The sequence below is a fragment of the Passer montanus genome, unplaced genomic scaffold (genome assembly GCF_014805655.1).
Source record: "Passer montanus isolate IOZ18808 unplaced genomic scaffold, ASM1480565v1 scaffold20, whole genome shotgun sequence".
In the NCBI taxonomy this organism is placed as follows: domain Eukaryota; kingdom Metazoa; phylum Chordata; class Aves; order Passeriformes; family Passeridae; genus Passer; species Passer montanus.
In genome coordinates, this window is record NW_024366592.1 from 2,633,529 (window position 1) to 2,654,876 (window position 21,348).

Consider the following 21,348-nt stretch of genomic DNA (forward strand, 5'->3'; position numbering starts at 1 on the left):
CGGGCTGTGCGTGGGCGGCGTTCCGGCCGCGCTCCGACACTCGGGGCTGCGCGGCCCCGCCCGGGAAGCGCCGGTGGCCGCGGCGGGGCTGGGGCGAGTGTCGGGCCCGCTGGCTCCTGGCTGGGGCTTGGAGGTGCCGGCTGCAGCTCCAGCCCCCCAAGGCTGGGGGGTGAGGTGACCCTGCGGGGCTCCGTGTGCGCGTTCTGCTTTTTCTTCTGGCTCCTGGAGCTCCTCTGCCTCCCCGCCGATCTCCCGGTTCCTTTCTGCCCGCGGAATCCGGCCTCGCGTTCAGGCGGTGCGGTTGTTCCTTCCTTTGCTCCGTTTGCTGCGGGACCCGGCCGCTCCGCGCCTCCCTCGTCCCCGCTCCTGTCGCGGGCCGGCCTCCCTCCCGCTCAGCTGGTATTTCCTAAAACCACAAAAAGTTCTCTCTGCCTTTGGGCTGGGTGGTGAAGGGCAGCGTCTCGCCCTCTGTTTCTGGTGAGGGTTGCGGGACACGGGCGGTGTTGGCCGGGCAGTGGAAAGAGTTAATCCGGCTGTGGTGGGAGCCCCGAGCCCCGCAGCGGCGGAGGGATGTGGGAGTGGCCGCTCCAGCGGGATTTCTAAATCCTTGAAGAGGAAGAAAGAGCAGGTTTAGAAAGAGCAGGTGATTTGTACAGATGAGTCAGCTCGGCAGAGCTCTTCTCCCTGCCCCAAAGCTGAAGGTGTCGGTGGCTGGCCCTTTGTTTCCCCTCACATTCCCGGTGACACACGGATGTGCTGGATGCAGGGTGAGTGAGGGCTGGAGCCGGAGACTGCGTCGTGTGTGTCAAGTGGGAGGGAGTATCTTCCTTATAATAATAATAATCTAAGAATAATCTTCCCTAGAAGAGTATTTCTGTAAGTTACATGCTCCGGTGATGTTCTCTGTACCTTGGAGTGACACTGGCTCTGAAACTGGTGGGTTTGGCACAGGGAGGGTGTTCTTGTCTTCTTTTAAACGATAATATTTTGTAGCTTTAACAATAATTTTTAAAAAAGGTATAGCACCTCTGAGTTCTTTAAATCATTGAAGTCTTCATTCAGGAAGTCAGTGTTTATTTCAGAAATGGTGAACTTTTCTTTATGTCTCTTGGAGTATCTGGGGCACAATCTTGTCATGGGATACTTGTTATCTGTTCAAAATGGTTAAAGTGCTTGGTGGAGGAAAGAGCAAAGTGGTTCCCCGACAGGAAATTGGTTTTGAAGTTTTTGTTTTGATTTGTTTTTTCGGTAAAGGACTTTTTGCAAAAGTCCACCTGTGGGGAAGAGTGGTTTTTGTTCTGTTATAACTTCTTGTCACTAATCAGACTGAAACTGTTTTCACCTGCCTGTGGAAGCATAACATCTTGAAAGGTGTTATTTAAAAAGAAGGGGTTTTCTGTGTGGGTTTTTTTCCTCTCCTTTGCAATCTGTTTACATTACTTTAGTGCCGTTCAGTGTCTTTAGGATAACTTTGCAACACCCATTTTTGGAGATCTCTTCTGTGCCACTGGTGTTACACAAAACCACTGGGGGAATGCATTGTATGGAAAGTAGCATTCTAGCACCCCGTTATTCCCTTGAATTTCTGCAACCTGTCTCTTCCTATTTTGTCTTCCTTTCTGGGACTTTTGTATTTCATTCGAGGTTACTGGCAGGGCTTAGGGACCTGCTGAGGTGAAACACTTCCATTGTGCAGTGCAGAGTGTAACAGGTGGCTGTAAACCTGTGGATAGACTGCCCTGTACCCAGAAAGGCTGGTGTGACAAACCTCCCCCTCTGATTTATCAGCACCTTCTTGTTTGCATCTGGTGACATTTGCCGAATTTAAGAAGAAAAAATGTGACTGGTTTTTGGTCAGGTGGTTTTGTTGGGTTCCTGCCCTCCCAATTTCTTAAAACCACATTAGGCCAGCTGAGGCTGTGAGTTCAGCTCAGTTTCTCACTGTGCACAGGCAGCAGAACAGTGCACAGCACTCCACCAGGGCTGCCTGTGCCCCTGGGATTTGGGCATGCCTGAGCCCAGAACCAGGACACTACAGCTCTGAGTAATGTTTGCCTTGCAAAGGTGCTCAGTGTGGCTTTTTATTTGTTAGATCCTAAACCAGTAAGAACTGTGATATATAATTAGGGAATTTATGCCCTATATTGTGTTTTTCCTCTGTAACAGGATGATAGGAATCATCCACACTCAGCAGGAGTCTGAGGAGCTGACAGATCAAACAGGGTTGTTTATTTTTTCTGTAATAGAATGAAAATGTGTACAGGATGATAGGAATCATCCACACTCAGCAGGAGTCTGAGGAGCTGACAGATCAAACAGGGTTGAGGTTTTTTTTCTGTAATAGAATGAAAATGTTTGGAGTGGAAGCAGGCAGACACATAAATCTAGTGACTGTCGCCTTTGGAGAACTCCCTGGTGCTTGAAGTCATTGGATGTGGGAGAAGGGACTCCAGTAACTCTGGGGGAGTCTCCAATAGCTCCGCACAGGTTTTGTGCCTGCTGCAAGGAGTGCTGGTGTGGCTGCTGAGGAACAGCCTTGAGATGCTGGTTCCTTGATAAGGCAGCTCCTCTGGCCTCTGGGTATGAGCTCCCCAGCAGGAAAGAGCCAGCCTGGTCTGTGGTTTCTCTGCTGAGGGGAATTGTGTGCTGATGGACAGGTTTCATTTTCTCTGCCTGGCAGTTCCCAGATGAGTGAAAGAGCAGAATTTACTATCAATTCTGCGTTGGTTTCTTTTGGGTTGGCTTTTTTCTCAAGGAGCTGCCTTCTCCTTTTTTTTCTTGGCTTGCTATGGCTTTTTATCTGTGTCAGATTACAAAGTTTTGGGGGCTGGAATTACCTGGATATCTGTGTACTGTGTAAAGCCAAGTGTGTCAAAGTATTTCTGATTAGTGGGTGAAGCTCATGGCTTAGCCAAAGATGCAAAACTCTTGGAGGTCTGAGCCCCTTTTAGTTTTGGATGGCTTTGCTTGGGGTTGGAAGAGGTTGCAGGGTGCTGAGTTTAGCTTTAACCAAAGCTTATCAGTTATGATTATGGTGTGTGCACGGAGGGTCCCTTCCTCAGGTATTTTACAAGTCTGATTTTTTTGACCCAGACAAGAAGGATATAGGGAAAGGAGGGATCAAATATAGAAGGAAATGTTGAGTCACACAGTGTGCAGTGTCGTTCTTTAGGACTGGTAGCAATCTGTTAAGCTTCTGTGATTGTCTTGATTTGTACCAGGTGTCTGTAGTGACCCATGTCCTGACATCCTGCTGTTAGCTCATCTATACTGGGAGGAGAGCAGGGCTCTGTGGAGCTGCCAGTGGTGTGGATTAGGCACCTCCTTGCACCTGGGTGACATGGCAGGGATTGCTTTCAGGAGGAAAGCTCTACACTGTGCTCAGTGTGGAACACAGGGCTGTGTTGATGCCACTTTCACACCCCTCTTGGCAACAGCTGTCCAAGAATCCTTCAGCCCCCTCCCCTTGAGTAGCCCCGTGGCTGGGAGCCTTGTTAGCCCTGCTTTGGGCACTTGGTGACTTCTGCTCTTGATCCAGCCTGCTGCTGTCCCTGTCTCTTTGCAGCACCGTGGCCCTGCCTGGCCCTGGTGGCGTTGGCTGGACTGCTCTTCTGGCAAACATAATGCATGAAGGGCTACAGCCCTTTCCTCATGGCAATTCTGCTCTTTCTCCCACGAGAGGAGTGTCATTGTGGCTTTAAACTCCTCCTGCCTCAGCAGCTTGCTCCCCGCTTTCCTTTAAACTCTCTGAGCTTTTATTCAGCTTCACTGAAGTATCAGCAGGGGAGCTGGGCTGCGTGTGCAGTCATGGCACACACGGATGTTGGATTCTTGTTTAAATGTCTGCAAACCTGCCCCATTTCCTGGTAAAATGCTGTCACTGACCTTTGGCCAGTTTCTAGTGCTTTTACTGCTCTTTATAGAATGGGCTGTTAATACCCAGGTCTCTCAAATATTTTGGACTATTTCCTTCATCTTTAAAGGACACATATGTTCCTTGATAAGTGTAGCTTCTGGTTGTTCAGTGTAATTGCTGTAACATCTTTGGATTGACAGCCACGTGAAACAAATCTCCTTAGGTCAGCAGTTGCTGTATTTTGGCTTTGTAAGCTCTTCCTGTGTTTCAACATCAACCTATTCCTCCTAAGGTAGAACTGAAAGTGAAATGGTTTTGCTTTGTTTCATGCACAGTCATGTGTCTTCTCCTAGAAGAACAGCTGTTTTTTCACTGTATGTGTAGACCTACAGCTGAGAGAGCCTGTAGGGGCTGAGTGGAAGAAGCAACGTGCTGAGGCATCTCCTGTTTGCCTGGCACTAGGAAATGTGTACTCCTGCAGGCACCTATTTACAATTTTCCTGTCACAGTTCCCAAATGGCTCCTGCAGCGTTTCTTTGAGAAGGATTGTTTTCTTAGCTCTGTATCACTGTGAAAGGTGTTTAAAAGAGAGGATGCTCTCTTTTATGCTGACAGTGTATGCCTGCTGCTGTCAAACAGCTTTGATCACAGTGATGAATGCTGCTTGGAGTTACTATTATTTTTGGCTGCCTGGTTTGATGCACAACTTTCTTTTTAAGGTTCTTGAGGATTTCTGGGCTCCTGTCATAAGAGATTCCTTCAAGATTGTCGTGATTACTTTTTAAAAATATTTTTCTACTGGCTTCATCAGTTTAGCTGTCATGCTGGGAGTGGAGGTTGCAGTGCAGCACAGTGGGAGAAGAGAATCAAAGGATCTGTGTCAGACTTTCCTTCTGGGGATCATCTCTGGCTGTCTGTGCTGGTGCACAGTTGTCTCATAAAACTGAGGCACGTAAGAGACATTTACATCTCTGATACACTCGATATTTAGGAGGGGAGCCTGTTGAAAATTCATTTTAATGTTCTGGGAAAGATGTCAAATATTGACACGGGATTGTGGATGCTGTGAGAGCACGTGAGTGTGCAGCTGTGGAGATTTGTCTTTGCACCACTTTCTCTAGAAATGCTTTGGATTTTTTATGATGAATGTTCAGAGCCTGAGAGGGTGAGCAGGCTCCACTGGAGTAATTCTGGGGAATGCCAGCTGTGAGAATTCCTTTGACAGTAAATTGTCCACTGCACCAAATCTTTACTTAGCAGCTCCATGAGTGCAATCCTGGCTGTTGCATCAGCACCCTTGTTTTGCCTAAGCACAGAGCTCCTGAAGTGCTGTTCTTTGGATGTGTCATTTTGTGATGGGCCACTCTGGTCCAGTATTTAAACTTCACACTGAGGCATCTTTACAGCTGCTGTTTATTCCAGAAAGCAGAGCAGATATCCCTGGTGCTTCCCAGTCTAGAAAGGCAGTTCTTGCCTACCCATATGGCCTGAAAGGCAGAGGGAATGCTGCTATTAGGGGCCACCCGTGTCCATAAAGCTGTCTTTTTGAATGGTTTTTTTAGTTACTTCTGACCAGTTTCTTGCTTTGCTTATCTAACTTGCCAGACAGGGAAAGCAAAGCAGATCCTCTTTACTGCTGGTATCGGCTGTGAAATGCATCTAAGTTCCAAAATGACGTGGCATTCCTGATTTTCTGACTGATGGCTGGTCTGTGCTCATGCTGGCACTGAGCAGTAGTACATGTATTAAAGCTAAAATCAGGAGCATTCCTTTGTCCTGTAGGTGGCATGGCAGTTCTTGTATCCTGTCCCACTTGGAGTTTTTATGGCTGGCAGAGGCTGTCCGAGGGCACCTGTGACTCTCAGAGCCCTGTTTGCCATGTGCTGGGGCTGTGTCTGCTGCAGGACCTGGGCACTTTGTCACTGCTCCAGTGTAAAAGCAGCTTTGCAAGGGTGCAGTGCCCATGGCAAGGGTGCATGCTCTAAATCCAGAAGCAAGTCTTGCATTTCTCTGGTTGGACACCATCACTTACATCACCAGTGATGGCTGGAGCTTGTCCCAGCACTGCCTGCTCCCAGTCTGTCTGTCCTTGATAACGTCTGAACACTGGAACTGTGATTCCCCAGTGCTTCCTGCTTTTCCATCATTTCCAAGAGGCAAACGTAAGAACTGCTTGCACGTGCACTGTGCCATTATAGCAGGGGTCTGTTGCAGCTCTGGGCTGCAGTAGTTAGATTTTGAACAGGAAGAGCAGCAGTCTTGTGTGATAGTGGTGATGGTGCTTTTTCATCAGGGTTTGCTCTCCTCCCTCAGCCAGGTCCTGAGGAGACACAGAATTTCCCTAACCTTACTGAGGAGGTGAAGTGCAGGAGGAGCTTACTGGGCTTGGAGTTCCTTTGCTCAACAGCAGAGGGGAAAAACAGCCCAGTGCCAGGTCCAAGAAACTGCCTGCACTCTGATAGCCAAGATCCAAGTGCTGCCCTCGCCTGTTAGGCATGGCTGTGCCCAAAACATGGAGTGTGGAAATTCTGTTTGGGTCCAGCGGTACTTAGCTGAATTTAAATTCCAGCTGCAGGCTTCCTGCTGACTCAGTTTAAGCTCAGCTGTGTCTGTAGGCTGGCTGCTGAAGAGTAAAATGTTGTCATGCTGCCTCTGTCACTGATCCAGTGCAGAAACCACACTGATGAGAAGTTCCTGCCTACCTGGTTTTTAAAGAGCATTAGTAATATGGCAGTGCTCCTTCTTACTCATTCATGTGCTGTGTGGGGGCTGCTCACCAGAGGGTTTTGAGCCAAATTAGAAGGGTGATTCATGAGGGATTGGGGTGTTTGTTTTCCTAAGAAGTCAAAGTACTGCCCTGATAACTGGAAGATTGCTGCAATTCATGTCATTGTGAAAAGACAAGAGACCTTCAGAAACTTAAATAAATAAATTTCTATCAAAAAAGCCTACTGAGAGCTTCTTTTTAGAATTGTCTCTAATAAAGTTTTTCTTCCAAAGAGGAAGATAAGCCCCCTTTAAACAAAGAGTGCAGTGTATTTCTGAGCCAAAATACACAGCTGAGAGTGCTTGGTGTCCAGGCTGAGATGATAATTCTGTACTAAAGCAACATAAAGAAGAAAATGTAAAAATGCCCCAACTAAGGCAGTTGTAAGTATTTGGCATGTTTTGCATCAAGGGTATGAGGAATAAATGGCTTTGCATTGGTGCTGGGTTTTGTTTTTCCCTTTCTGGAGAGATTGCTAGTGGCATTATTTACATCCTAAAGAAGGAGGCAATTTGAAGCTGAAAGGAAGAGAAACGAAAGCTGAAAATCTCAAGCAGTCGGCTGTCCTGCTTAGGAATATCAGGCAGAGGTTGTCCTAGTTGGATTTTAAGTCTCATGATTCCTGGCTATCAGGGCATTCCTCCCAGGAACCAAGCAAATAAACTGCAAGTGGCTGGGGAGGTGTGTCCTGCCCTGGGCCACTGAGCTGCTGGTATCTCCAAGAATGCTCCTCACAGCTTCTCAGTTTTGCCCCTGCCAAAAGGAGCTTGTGATGTTGTGTCCGAAATCAAACGGGTGGAAGATACCCTTGGTTTGGGAGCAGTGTTCCCTGTGGTGGGGAAAGCCCTGACACTCTCCAAGCCAACAGCTTTGCTGTTAACCAGATGTACCAAACCATCCTTAATTTCACAGCTCTGTGTGTGTGGCCATACATGCCCAGAGGGTCTGGTTGAGCCCATCCTTCACCTGGCTTACACATTGCAACCTCTCTGTTCTCCCACCATGCTGCTTCTCTTTCCAGAGCCTAGAAGCAAATTCTGCATTTAGGGGTGAGCCTCAACTGAAGCAAAATCTTGGGCTGTTCTAAACGCTGATACAGGCTGGCAAGTCCTTTGTAGAGTAAGGAGCAGTGGGGACAGGTTTGCTGTGGTAATGATAACATCCTATTTACTCAGCACTGTTGGTTTGGCACAGCAACAAGGTACCTTCCCTGGGCTGGTTAGTTCCTGTTGGGTTTATGGGCTGGAAGTGGAGCACTGCTTTTGGTGACTCTGGGCTCTGTGATGTGGTATTTGCTTACACTCTCCTGACCTGAAGTCCTCAAGTAAGGAACTCCCTAAGTCTGTGATGCTGCTTCTCTTTCTTTATTTTCCAGTAGTGACTGGATATGTAAAGTAGTCGTGCCTGTGGCAAGTTCTCACAAAGGCAGTAAAATTGAGTGGTTATGGTTTGATATATGGATTTAAAATGTCGGGACATACCAAATACTTGGTTTCCCTGCCTGTAAAATGATGCCCTTGCTCTGTAGCTCAGCAGTGAAATATCTGCCTACAGGACAGGAAAGTGCCACCAGGCCCCGGGAGGGAGAAACAGTCACTGTTTTACTTCTTCCAATAATGATGTCATCCTGTCTGCCACACCCAAAGCTCTTACCTTTCAGCTGCCAGAGGAAAGGAATGCTCAGATTGAAAGGTTTTGACTTTGCAGTGACTGATGTTTTATTGTGGTTTCTGCTTTGGAGATTTTAATTCTAACTCAAACGTGAGACATAAACATCTTGACAGCTCACACAATGGGTGCATTGACCCATCATCCAGACACAGTGTTACAGGAGTCAGTCTTTACAGGCCTGTGCCTCCCCTGCTGAAAGCAGTGTTTTCCTAACCAGTGTTTTCCTGAGCTGAAATAGTAACTCCAGGCTGAGCTGTGAGGAGAGGTGAAGAGTCTGAGGGGAAGTGATGGTGAGCAGAGGCACTGTTGGTGGGGTGGCTTCTTTTCTGAGCTGTCTGGAAGGTGTAGCACAAGTGTGGAGATGGAGACTGATTTGTAGGGTGATTTAGCACTGCTGCAGGGATTGTGGGACCTGCTGCTGTTGTGGCAGCCCTGAGAGCTGTGGGGAATTCCCCAGCAGGTAACCATGGTGTTACACAGTGTGTGAGGCTTTTCCTTTGGATTACCCCTCACTGCTTGATGTGGAGAGAGGCATGGAGTGCCAATTGTCTTGCAGTCCCTGCTTCTCCCTCTTTTCTACCCTGCAAACTTGCAGTGCCATCTCTGCTTAAGGCCTGGAGGGTTCTGGCCCTGCCTGCTCTTGCCTCTAGTGATGCCACCCCTCACTGATGGACTGCAGATGGGAAAAGCTCCTCTGGTGAGTTCCTTGTGAGGTTTAAAGGATAGTGTAACTCGGGGATGAGAGGGAGAAGCAGAAGATGGGACACCAGACCTGAAGGAGCTGTGTTGCTGGAGAGCAGTAAGTCCCACCCCTCAGGGTGTGCTCAGCCCCATCTGAAGAGCTGTGATTGCCTTGGAGGAAGCATCCACAGAGTTCACTTGTGAAAATCCCAGAATTCACAGTGAAAACTGCTGTGTGGGGGTGGAATGAGGTCTTTCCTCCTGCACTCCTCCAACTGTAATTGTTTTCTTGCCATTTGCCTCTCCCACAGTCCTGCATCCCATGCAGTGCTGGAATGAACATGCCCTACAGTGATTCTGTAGAACTGATTTAAGGGTCTTAAATTTATGGTTAAAGTACCCCCTTCATTTTTTTTCTAAGAAAGAGAGAAAGGACAGGTTGTAGTCTAAAAAACTGGTTGTAATCTTATGTGTTGAACACTTCAAGGCATTTAGTGATTTCTCAGAAGCAGCTCCTATCTCACAAAGAAATATGAGCTTCTCATGAAGTTCATTTGTCTAATGAGTGAATTGAAGTAAAAAATGAACAATGCATTAAAATTAGTTGATGTTTCAATTAAAATATCATATTCTGTAAAAATTCCAAGATTTCAGCAGTCTTAGAGCAGCCTTAGCAAATGATCTAGTTTGACTCTGGATCTGAGTGCAGATGGTGTTTGTACCCTTTATCAGTCTTTTCTCCTCCAACTAAAGATTCTTTTTACCCACTATAAGGTAACCTTTCTCCCTCCACGAGAAACAGTCTCAATCTGAATCTAAAACTACCAGGATTCAAAAAATTTGGGTGATATCAGCATAATTACATTTGACTTTTTTGGGGTTTTTTGTTGGGGTTTTTTTTTGAGATTACATTAAGGAATTTGACTTCTCAGCAGGAACTTCATGACTATCAAAGCCCTTTGCATTGATTCAAAGTAGTTATGTAAAACTTGAGGTTCCTGTAATTACTAGTTAACTAAAATAAAAAATAATTTGTGTTGTAGAAGTAGGAAGCCATTTTGGGGCAGAGAGAAATCTTTTTCCCTCTTCTCTGGTGTGTTTTTGACCACCCAAGCAGAACTATCTTAGCTGAGGGCAGGTATTGCCTTCAGGGTCATTCACTGCATGGGTGGTCAGTCTTTGGTTTAGGAAATTCAGTTTGTAAAGTTCTCTTCAGGCTCCCTTGTCTTAGTTTTTTGCCATATTAGTACTTTGGAGTGTGGTGGAACTTTTCATTGTTCTGTTTGTGTGTTTGTTTTATCTGTGCTTGTGTGCAGGAATAGACAAAATTGCTATTTACTGCTATGGTGGGTGACTTTTTTCATGTCCCTGTTTTTGTGGACTTGGCTGAGGAGTGAAAATTGCATTGAAAAGAAATGTTATCTCTAAAATTAGCATATGTGCAAACTGAGTCTTTACCTAACCTACAGAAATATTGCTTGTGTGGACAACTCCTGAGGAGTTGGCACAAAGCCAAAGTCCTGCCACAGACTTAATTCTAAATCCCTACTTTCCACTTAATCTCAGTGTACTGTTTTGAGTTTTCAAACCTGAATTAACATCTGTGTCTCTTCCAGCAAAGTCAAGCCCCGAAGAAAAGTCACTCTGACCTTTCAGAGCCCCTTCAGGTCTCAAAGAACAGGACAGAGGACTCTCCCCAGCCAGAACCCTCCTTAGGGTAGAGGTGAGTAGCAGCAATAAGGATCTGAATGGAACAGAGGAAAATGCAAAGCAGCAAGGGATAACCCTGTGTTGTAGCTGTTGGTCTGACACAATTCCATGAAAAGAAGCTCATGGTTAAGAGGCTTCCTGTGGGCTGCTGTGTGTTTCAGACATATTGCAGATTGTGCTTTGGTCTTGGACTTCTAAGAGCCTTTGAAAAGTTGGGAGATTCATGGTCTCTTGAAATATGACTGTGGTTTTCTTCGGAGTTCGAATTTCTTTCTGTTTTCACTTCCCTCTTTTCTATCAGCATGCTTAGTTATTTAAAGCACAGATGTGAGGGATTGTTACTGTGAAATAGTCATTTATCACTAGCCCAGGTCTTTGATGGCTAGCAGGCCTTTTGTTTGGGCTCCTTAGTGCTTCCAGCCCATTTTTGGTTTAGAAGGTGCCTGCATTATAACCAGGTTGTTGCCCTGGGTGAAGAAGGCTTGGCAGGGAGGGAGTGCTCACTTTCAGCCAGGTCCTGCTCATCAGGAGTTGAACCAGAGACTTTTGTGTGCAGCTGTGGGACTGTTGTGTCTAAGGCACCAAATGCAAGGCTCTGACCCAGCCATCAGCTGCTCCTGGCAGGATGAGGAGGGAGCTCTGTGCTCCCACATCTCCCCTTTGTGAGGGAGAGAGGGAGGCTCCCCTGTGCTCTCCCTTGCTGGCTGCCTCTTCCCTTGGGCTCTGTCCTGCTTTCTCCCTTCTTCCTGGCTAGTCTCCCTGGAGGCTTAGCAGAGTTCTGCTCTCCTGTGACTGGAAGCCTCTGTTGGCACTTGGTCCAACCTTCTCCATCATGGTATTTGTTGTCAGACTAACATATTGAAATGAGCCTGTGTCCACATGGATCTCTTGCGTGGAGGGTGGGGTGAGGCACCCTCAAGGCCCTGTGGATGTGTAGCAATGTCAGCTGGGTTTTTCATTTCAGAATATTCTGCTGTGCATGCAGACCTGTCAGCTCACCTGCTCTCAGGAGTTCCTCTCTGACCACCCTGCTCTTCATTCCAGCCCCTGGCTCCATGGTTCCTCCCTTACCCAACAGCAGCTCGTGGCTTTGAAGCCCTGTTTGTAGGTTGTGTGACTCCACTGTCTGGCACTTGTCTATGGCAGGAAGGAGATTTGTGCCTCTCATTCACAGGGCCCCTCTCACTGAGACAGTTGTAGTTTCCTCAGCCCTTTTTCATGACTGATGGTGTGTGATGGGCAGCTCTCTCCAGAAATAGGGATATGCATCACTCAGAGGGACATTTACTATGAGACATGGCCAGACACATAAGTACAGCTGCAAGATGTGGATTTTATGGGAATTTTTTTCCTTTCACACTTTTCTTTCTTACTCTTTCACAGGACGAGGATTTCTGGTCTGAAGCAGAGGGTGACACGAGCTGCTCTGTCCCTGAATCCATTATGGACCAGGTTAGAGTCAAACATGCCTGAAGTCAGCTGTTCACAGTGTGCAGTGGTTCTCTGGTGCACTTGTCCTGAGATACTTTGAAGGGGATAAGTCTCAGTGTTGGCTGGTGTCCTTCTTGAATTTCCCAGAATTTCTGCAGTGTTCTGGCACTGCTCTGAGTACAAGGAAGTGGATGGAACCAGTTAGGTTGCAAGCTGCTTCCTTGCAGCTCTCAGTGTAGCACTTCCCCTGGGGACTGCAAGCTGGAGATGTAGCTATTGAAGAGACTACAATGTTTATTGACAAAGCTACAAACTGCTGAAACTAATAAAGAATTGGGCACAGCCCTGTGATCAGTGCATTGCACTGGTCTTTGTGATGTTAAACACAATTATGGTGCTGTTACTGAGCATGCTTAAATCTTCCACATTGATCAGTAACTGAAATGTTTGTCATCCTCCCCCAGCCCAGCTGATGTTAGGATACAATTCCAACCCCTACTCTGCCCTCCCACAAGCCTTTTGAACACAATATATTTTAAAAAGTATCAGTGCTAAACCCAGTGACCGGTTGAGCAGGCTGTTGAAGGGGATTGCCACTGGTGCCCAGTGAGCTCGGGTGCCAGGTGACCTGCACTGCTGCCTGTAAACATGAATGCTCATGTCATGGGAGGTGGGCCTTCTGTTCCTCTCTGACTGATCATATCCTTTATTTTCCACTGGTTTCCATTTCTGAGCCCTGCCTTTTGTTGACTTTGTTCCTCCTTTTGTCTTCCCAGTCAGACATGGTTATGTCAAGGTTCCACTCCCCAAAACTCCCTTTCAGTTACCAAATTCATCCTGGTTGCACATTGTCAGCATAACAAACCATTCTTCTTTAACTGTTTTTCTTCTCCCCAAATAAAATTAGGCCTAAGTATTTTCTTACAGGCAAACCAGAGTCAGGATTTTCTTTCTTACTTTATTTCTGTGTTTATACCACATCCTACACTCTTACCTGTTTAACTTAAATTTTTGAAGACTCTCCTGGTTTTCTGGAGGCCTTAGCTGGTTATGAGGCCTGGTGTTCCAGGCCTCTTGCTCCCATCAGTCTGCCTGCCTCATGGACCTCCTCAGCCTAATTAATTTGGGCACTCTGTGCTGCCTTGCTTGAAGGCTGCAGGTTGTGTGGCCATGGGGACAGCACGTGCCCATTTACCAGGGGTGAATGTGCCACTGATCTGCCATCTCATGTCACTTTTACTGTGAGCAGCTGCTTGGGTCTCTGTGAGGAGCTAAACAGGTTTATTATGGAGCTGGTTGAGGTTCCTTTGAAGAGGGAGAAGAAAAGTGAACCTTGGGGGTTTTTGCAGCCTTCTGCTCTTATCTCCATTTCCCACCTTGTTACTGCTCTGCTCTGATTACATGGAAGTGGGGACTCCTGCCTTCTTTATGCACAGCAAGTAGAGTGCCCAGTTCCCAAATACAGGGGTAAAACCCTTCCAAACACAGGTGTCTGAGTAAGGGAAATGGGTGGTTTTGCTGAACTCACACCTGTTTCAAAAGAGGAACTCGGATTGGGGTTGCTGCCATTGCCACAGCTGGAAAGGTGAGGAGAAGGTGAGCTGGGTTTTCAACACCACTCTGTAAGAGCAGAGCCTTCTGTCATTCCCCATGGGACACATCCAGGAGTCAGTCTGCATTTGCTGAGGCCTTGGGGACCCTGGCTGATGCTGTTCAGGGTGCCCAGAGGAGGCCACAGAGACGTGTTCAGGGTTGGGAAACGGTGCACGCCTGGATGCTCTGAGTGGGACATTTTCTAGGCATGGGCTTAACAGTGATCTCCTTGTGTTTCAGATTAATGGACCTCTTCAGATGGAGCATGCATTGCTGTTTGCCTTCCTGGAGGTATCCTCTGACTGCACGTTCAAAGACCAGCTGCATTCCCTGCAAAGCCAGCAGATCATGTTGTACCAAGGAGACGATGACGATGAGCTCCAGACTGACGGCAACCGGAGCGGCCACTTCCGGAATGGGGAGCTAGGTGAGCAAGCTTTTCTCCATCCCACATTTTTCTCTGGACATTTTTCTTTCCCCATTTCCTGTCTTTGTTTGTATTTATTGCCTGTTTCAGAGGAGTAATGTTTTTTCTATTGAGAAACTTCACTGTGTGGCTGTTGGTGGTGTTGGTTGGGAATTTAACACTTGGGTTAAGACAACTGGTGATTAGCACTTTCTCCATGGATTTCTAGAGCACCTGTCTCTGGGTTTTGTCTGCAGCACATCAGACACAGGCACAAAGCTGGTGCTGGTGATAGCTGCCCTCAAGGAGTGTGATACTAAGCAGTTAAGTTAGGCCTCACTCTGCTCCTCAGGCAGTTTCAGTACTTGGGCTAGGATCTTGGAACAACCTGAGTTCTGGTACTGGCTGAATCCCTTCCTGCCCCACCAGTCTGATAAAAACTGTTCCTCAAGTAGCTTCTGGTCCTGTTCCTGCTTTGCTAGCCATCTGCATACTGCCCCTTGCCCAGGGTGTGTCAGCTGGCACATTGGCCTCAACTGAAGCAGGGTGAGGAGGAACTGCCACAGTAAATAGCCCTCTCTCACACAAACTTGCATAAGTCTCATGCCAAAAGCAGGTAAAACAAGGTGTAAGGTTCTCAGCTGGAAAAGGACAGATTCAGACTAGGTGTAAGGAAGATTTTTACCATGAGGATGGTAAAAGACTGGCACAGGTTGCCCAAAGAGGTGATGGATGCCCCAGCCCTGGAAACAATCAAGGTCAGTTTGGCTGGGGCTTTGAGCAGTCTAATCTAGTTGAAGATCTCCCTGCTTATTGCAGGGGATTTGGATGAGATGGCCTTTCAAGGTCCCTTCCAACTCCAGCTATTCTGTGAGGTGCTGTATTTTAGGTGGTGCTTAAGAGACAAGTCCTGACAAGTCACTTAAAGTCTAGAACCATTAGGTTGAAAAAGACCTTCAATGTTATGCACAGCTTCTCAGTTCCCCTCTGTGGGCAGGATGTTGGCAGTAACTGTCCTGTTCAAATCTTGGTTGGAGATGTTCTAACATGCCCTGCAGAGATTTTTTTTTTTGGGCAGGGTTTGGCTGCACTTTACCTAAACTACAGATACAAACCCCTGCTTGCCACTATTTTTGGTAAGCAACCTGGGTGCACCTAAAGAAATCATGGATGGGGTGGGAAGGAGGGTGCTAATGGAGATTAGCAAAATGCTGTGACCTGTACTGATCCTGGTCTGACTACAGCCTGTGAACTAAATTCTGCTCTTTTTGTTGGCAGGGTTGGCTCCAACAAATGAAGAGGTTATCCGGATCATTGCTGCTCAGCTCGCTGAGATTGGAGACCAGTTTGATAAAGAAATCCAAGAAAGAGTGGTAAATGGCCTAGTGCAGCACTTTATGAATGAGAATCTGTCTGAGGAGGTGAGTGAAAAGCAGCCTGATAAGCAGTTCTCCTTTTAAATATTCTGCATCCTTCCTGCTGTGACTTTGAAGGCGTCTGAAAATTAATCCCAAACATTTACCTTTGAAGATTTGTTAGAGGTGATTCTGTGGCAGAAGTTAATGTGCAAATTGGGTTCCTCGGGCTCATCTCCTTTCTGCAGATGGTGAAATGGTGGTTGTGGAAAAGGACTGACTTTGAGGCATTTTGTCCTTCTTTTGATGGCCCCATGGTTTGTCTTGGAAAATGGATGGTCTGGCTAAGGCTTGGTTTTAGTATTTAAGATCTTTGCACTTTGGTGCCGAGTCCTCTATATCTGCTGACCATCATATGGCTAAAAGTTGAGCAGGTTAGTGACAGGAGCTTAACTTGTGCTGGTTACTGAGCACTGGAGAGACAGCAGGTCATGAGACCCTTTCTGATGCTGTGAGTGTGCTCAGAGGCACAGTGTTGGGAGTAGCAGTGCGTTTAGGCCTGGCTCTGTGACCTGCTGGGGTGGCCTCTTCCCAGATGCAGTTGGCCCAGCATCTAACTTGCCTTGCTGCTGTGCAAGAGAAGTGGAGTTTGAGGTCTCTTGTGTTCAAAAGGAAAAGGAAGGCTATCCAAGGATTAGATCTACATCTGAATCAAGGGCCACAGTTTTTTGAGGGGTGTTTTTTAATGTAACAGGCTGGCTGCCATGGCTGGGAGGAAGGGGAGCAGCATCCTGGATATTGCAACAAGCACATGAGTTACCAGCACAGTCCTGGCAGGCTGTGCTGAGAGCCCCTGCTGCCACAATTGTTGCACTGAGATCCCTCTCTTCCTTCCACACAGGACATAACCCGGCACATGTCCAGGGTGGTGAGAGAGCTTATCCGAGCCATCCCCTCAGACATGGAACAGGAGAAGGCCATGTTGGTGCTAGCAATGGTCTTGACTAAGAAAATTGTCAATACAGTGCCCTTCCTTCTGCGCCGTGTCTTTACCACCACTCGGAACTACATGAACCAGCAGTTCCACAACTACATTGTTGAAATGGTGAGTGCTGTCAAAGAGCTCTGTGGGAGCCACAGCCAGCCTTTCAGCTGCCCTGAGGGGTGGCCCAGCTCTGAACTGCCTGTGGCCTGCTGGTGTCCCTGTAGTGCTCTGGAGGTTGGGCCAGAAGGCAGTGTCAGTCCCTGCAGAGCTCTGGAATGAGTGTGCTTGAGGGGGTCACGTCACATCTGCTTGGCCCCCCTCTCAGAGCAGCCACTGGACAGAGTGCATTTGTTCTTTTGGGCAGACAGAGCTGTGACTGCTCCTCTCCTCCTGCAATCTCCTCAGGGAGCTCTACCAGTAACATTCTGGTTCATGATTCTTTCATTCTCTCAGGGAAGGAAAGCCTGACCTGAGCTCTACTGGCTGCATTTCCCCAGTGTCTTGACCCTGAGCTCTCTGCTCTTGTTTTCCTCAGCTCCCCAGAGCTTGGGAGAGCTGTAAGGGGAAAGGAATTGCTCTTGAGAATTAACACTAGCCATGAGACATAATCAAATCTGTTCTTGTTCTCTGCTGGCACTTGAGCAGAGGTGGGGAGGCTGCGCAGCTCGCAGGCAAGCCAGGCTAGGGACCCCAGCTCCAGTAACTAAGGAGTCTGGGGAGGGGAGAGGACAAACTCACTGCTGCTGAGACTCGGTGCTCCTTGAGAATGAGATCTGAGCAGGCAGGGCTGTGCTGCTGCCCCCTGTGAAGCAGAGGTGACACACGGGACACTCACATGGGACACTCCTGCCCTGCAGCCTTGCCAGGGACAGCGTTGGCAGCAGCCTGCAGCTGGGCCTGGCTCAGGCTGTCACCTTGCCTCACCCTGGGCACGGTGTCACTGTGCTGTCCCTCAGCTCTGCCCTTCCCCTCACTCGGTTTGGCTCCAGTTCTGCCAGAATAAGTCACTTGTGTGAGACTGGCGGTGCTGCTGCCCCGGGGCTGTCCCACACTGTCCCCGGGGCTGGCACGAAGGAGCACGGCAGGTGGCAGTGCTGACACGAGATTCGCGCCGCTGGAGCTGCCTGGGCAGGGCTTGGCACTGGAGAAGAGCCCTGCTGCTGGTAATAATGCCCCTTCTGTTTCTCTCCTTCCAGCTGGGTGAGTGAGGCCTGTGTAGAGCACGGGAACTGCTGAAGACTTTCCTTGCTGGATGAAGATAACTTGATTTACTCTTTACTTCTGAAGTACAGCTGTGAAAGAGATGGCAGAGCTTCATAGATGATAGGCTTTTGTAGACTAGCACAGCAGTAATTGTAGTGTGAGCTGCCTGCCAGCTCTGCCAGTACCTGTAGGGAATAGCCTCTCTTCCTTCACACTATTTTTTAATTTAGCAGAAGGAGCTTTTGTGCAGAGCCTGCCTTGTGCCTCCACAGGCCCAGCGGGCCTGGGGCCTCTCTGTGTTTTTTCTAAGCAGCTGTAGCATTTTGCTTTAGTTATTCACTTCCCATCCCTGCTCCTGAAGCTGAGCCATGCTGAATGTTGTTTCCAGGAAGGCGTCAGGCTATGGAATGGGTGGTTCATCAGCGGGGGTGGGTGGGAATCAGGTTTATCTTGATGAGAAGCTGGCAGCAAGAAGCAACAGAGCCCCGAGGGACAGAGGGGAGTGTGCCCAGAGAAGGGTGACATGAGGATACTTCAGTGTCAATCACCATACACCTCTGTTTGCTTGAAAAATAAAACTGACAGAAAAAAATGGTAAAGGACAAGGTAGGCACAAGGAAAGTTTTTTGAGAATGCAACCTGAATATGCTTAAGAAAAGGTAGCAGATATTGTAGTTACATCTCAGGCTGAACAAACTTGGACTCAGGTTGTTTGATACACAATCAGACAAGGTGGCAAATGTGTCACCTGCGATCCAGCTGCCTCAGGACTTTTCCAAGAATGTAAATATTTTGTAGGGTTTTTTAACTTAAATAAAAATTTCATTCAGATGGCTACTACAGCTCTGTAGACTTTCAGTCTCCACCTGAAAATGTTTTCTGCAAGTACTCATGGCATTCTTCTAATTCACCACGGCTTCTGATCCAGAGACACTCTGGTGCTGTCCCTGTGCCTTGCATAAGCAAGTTTCCTGTAAGTAAAACCACCTTTTCTTTTGGTGCCTGCACTAAAATGGGTTGAGAGTAGAAGCACAGAAGTAGTCTACACATGGTTTTTGAAAACTGTACCATTTATTAAAGTGCAACCTGGGGGCATGGTCTTACAGCAGTGTCCCATTAGCAGAGAGAAAGAATGTACATACCCCTTCACTTGAACTGAATATTGAACAATGAAGCTGGAAAGAACTTTCTTGTCAAGGTGGAAACACTTTTATTAACCAAATGGCACAAGAAGCTTTAGACAGTTTTCCCCAAAAGGGCTGCACTTGCACATTGGAAGGAACAGTATGATGAGTTCCTGGGACAATGGGTGACCTGAGGACCAGTCAGGGTCTCTTCCCCCAGGCAGGCCTCTTGAGCACAGAATCCAAAATCCCTGCAGGTCTGGCACTATTTGCTTACACCCAGCAGAAGCCTAGCAGAAGAGATCCCCTAACCTGCAGCTCCAGTCAGTCCCATTAGTCTTTGCTGCTTAACAAATCAAGAGGCATTCTTTTGGTCTGAGTGGGTTTTTAGGTTTACAGTGGAACAAAAGCTTATCCTGCAAAATAACTGAGGACAAAGCCCCTAAAGGTATAGCAGTAAGATGCATCCTCTGCAGTTTATGTCCACATCAATGGTGTCCCTTGCCTGCCCTGCAGATACTGCAGGGAGCTCAAAAGCAGCTTCCACTGGAAGCCAACAGGAGTTCCCCCACTTCTACAGCATGACCACAGACCTCTAGCTTGGAGGAAGCAAGTCAGCCTACCCAGGAGACTGAGAGAAGGTCAGCTCTAAGTAGAAAAAAAAGTGATAAAGTTATTTAACTTAAGGAGGTCGAGCTGAGTGATGTGTTGTGGTTCCTCTGGACTTAACACTACTGACCCTTCTAAGCTTCATTCCCAGCCAAGTCCTGGTCAGGTACTGCACCAGACACAAACTGAATTCTGTTGCCTAGACCTGGCCCTGCAGCCCCTGCTCCCTCTGGGCCTGAGAGCTTGCTCTGCCTCAGTCAAGCAGTGCTAGGTTAAATTTTATAAACACCCCCCTTTCCTTTTCTTTTTGTTATGGCAATACAGAGCTTGCACTCTTAAGCACAGGGACATACATTCAGTCAAAGTAATACTGTTCTTCCAACCTTCCTCGTGCTAATATTAAGCAGGCCAAGCCACAGCATTTGCCCTCATTAGGTAGAGCAGATATTGTGCCTCACCCCTCCATCTTTCACAGGATCACCTAGGTTTGGAAAAGACCTTTGAGATCGAGACCAATCCATGAGCAAACACCACCTTGCCAACCAGACCATGGCACTGAGTGCTACATCCAGCCTTTTCAATCACCTCCTTTTTTCACAGATCCAGCCCTCTGCTGTTTTAGCATCTCAGCTTTAGGGTATGCTAAGGATAAAGTGAAGACAGAATGGGTCTAAGGTAGATATTTTGTTAAAGTACAGGCCACTAGAGGACAGATATTGAGGCACTTCTGGGAAGGGGATGAGCAACACAAGTGAAAGTAATTCTATATGCCCTTTTGCAAGTACAGAGCTCCTGCCTTCCCTCTGCCAGCTAAGAGAGATCCACTGAAGAGAGGCTGCACCACACCTTGCAGGGTAACTGGACCCTGCAGTTTAAGGTTACTGTAATATATTTGCAGATAAGGGGAGAAGAAAGCTTCCATGTTCTAATTCACACCTCTTAAGAGAGCAGCCTGTCCCTCAGGTCTGTAGAACACTGCCACCTTACCCCTCTGGTGACTTCCACAAGGCCTGCCCCAGCTCTGACCACAGGACCCCAAACTCTGCAGAATTCAACCCCACAGCTGACCTTCTGAACTAGAGGAGTGTTCCCAGAGGAAAGAGGCTTGTACAATAAAATTTCTGAACATGTGGTCAGTTCAAATTCTCGCTGATTTGCCAAATCTAAGAGACCCCAGAAGGAATTATAAAGAAAGGACCAAGCAACAAAAACATACAGGGCAACTGATGCTCCATGAAATGCAGGAACACACCTGATACTCAAGGCTTCTGCCTGACCACAAAAATGCCTAACACAGTCATTTATTTTCCTTACCATGCTGCCACCTTCTCACTGCTGTGCGTGGAAGCTTTTTATTTTATGCCCCACTGGGGTCCTTGTGGCAGTAAGTTTTGAACTTCTTCCCTTGCCAGCTTGGATTTATTCTTGTCTATTCTTGTCCTCTACCCAGCTCCACCCTCCCCACTAGTACACAAGTTATCCAGAGTGTCCACAGACTCCATCTCAGCCTCAGAGTAGCCTGCTGTGTGCCTAGAGCTGGGCTGTACCAGAAGCAGGTTCCTTGCCTTCAGGAAGGAGGGGATGTGGTTAAGAACAGTTTGTGCCCAGAGAACCCAAAGCCATCAGCAAAGCAGCAGGAGGGGCAGCCCTGCCCCGACTGACCAAGCAACAGAGCTGCCCTTGTCACCTCAGAGACTGCACCAGTCCCTGATAAACAGAACACGTGAAGTGAAGCAAAGCTGCTCCTGCATGCCCGGGGCACACGGAGCACAGGGACCTCTCCTCCACGTGGGGGAAGCTCCTGCAAGGGGCCAGGAGGGGGAACTGCCCTGCTGGGAAGGCAGACACCAGAGAGCCCCTGTGGCATGAGGAGGACCCAGCAACCCCTTCTAGGGACACAGCAATGAGTACCAGCACGGCACCAGAAAATGGGAAAAAAACAGTCAATTCCATTTTG

At 47.8% G+C, this 21,348-nt stretch overlaps 1 protein-coding gene across 4 annotated transcripts; it reads left to right on the forward strand.

Moving 5' to 3' along the window:
- Positions 1-70: 70 nt before the first annotated feature.
- On the forward strand, positions 71-18,500 carry BID (BH3 interacting domain death agonist). Of its 4 annotated transcripts, none has more exons than XM_039707886.1 (7): positions 73-399; positions 10,592-10,698; positions 12,069-12,137; positions 13,950-14,136; positions 15,394-15,536; positions 16,372-16,575; positions 17,652-18,500. In XM_039707886.1, exons 3-7 carry the CDS (start codon positions 12,129-12,131, stop codon positions 17,661-17,663), a joined length of 555 nt encoding a protein of 184 aa, XP_039563820.1. In that variant the 5' UTR covers positions 73-399; positions 10,592-10,698; positions 12,069-12,128; the 3' UTR covers positions 17,664-18,500. The 4 variants fall into 4 exon arrangements, with proteins under 4 accessions (XP_039563824.1, XP_039563820.1, XP_039563821.1 ...); XM_039707887.1 differs by lacking the exon at positions 73-399 and adding an exon at positions 440-767; XM_039707889.1 differs by lacking the exon at positions 73-399 and adding an exon at positions 8,595-8,991.
- Positions 18,501-21,348: the final 2,848 nt, after the last annotated feature.

Coding starts and splice junctions, on each gene's coding strand:
- BID (XM_039707886.1), top strand. Junction 14,137..15,393: donor CTTCCGGAATGGGGAGCTAG/GTGAGCAAGCTT, acceptor TTTTGTTGGCAG/GGTTGGCTCCAACAAATGAA. Junction 15,537..16,371: donor ATGAGAATCTGTCTGAGGAG/GTGAGTGAAAAG, acceptor CCTTCCACACAG/GACATAACCCGGCACATGTC.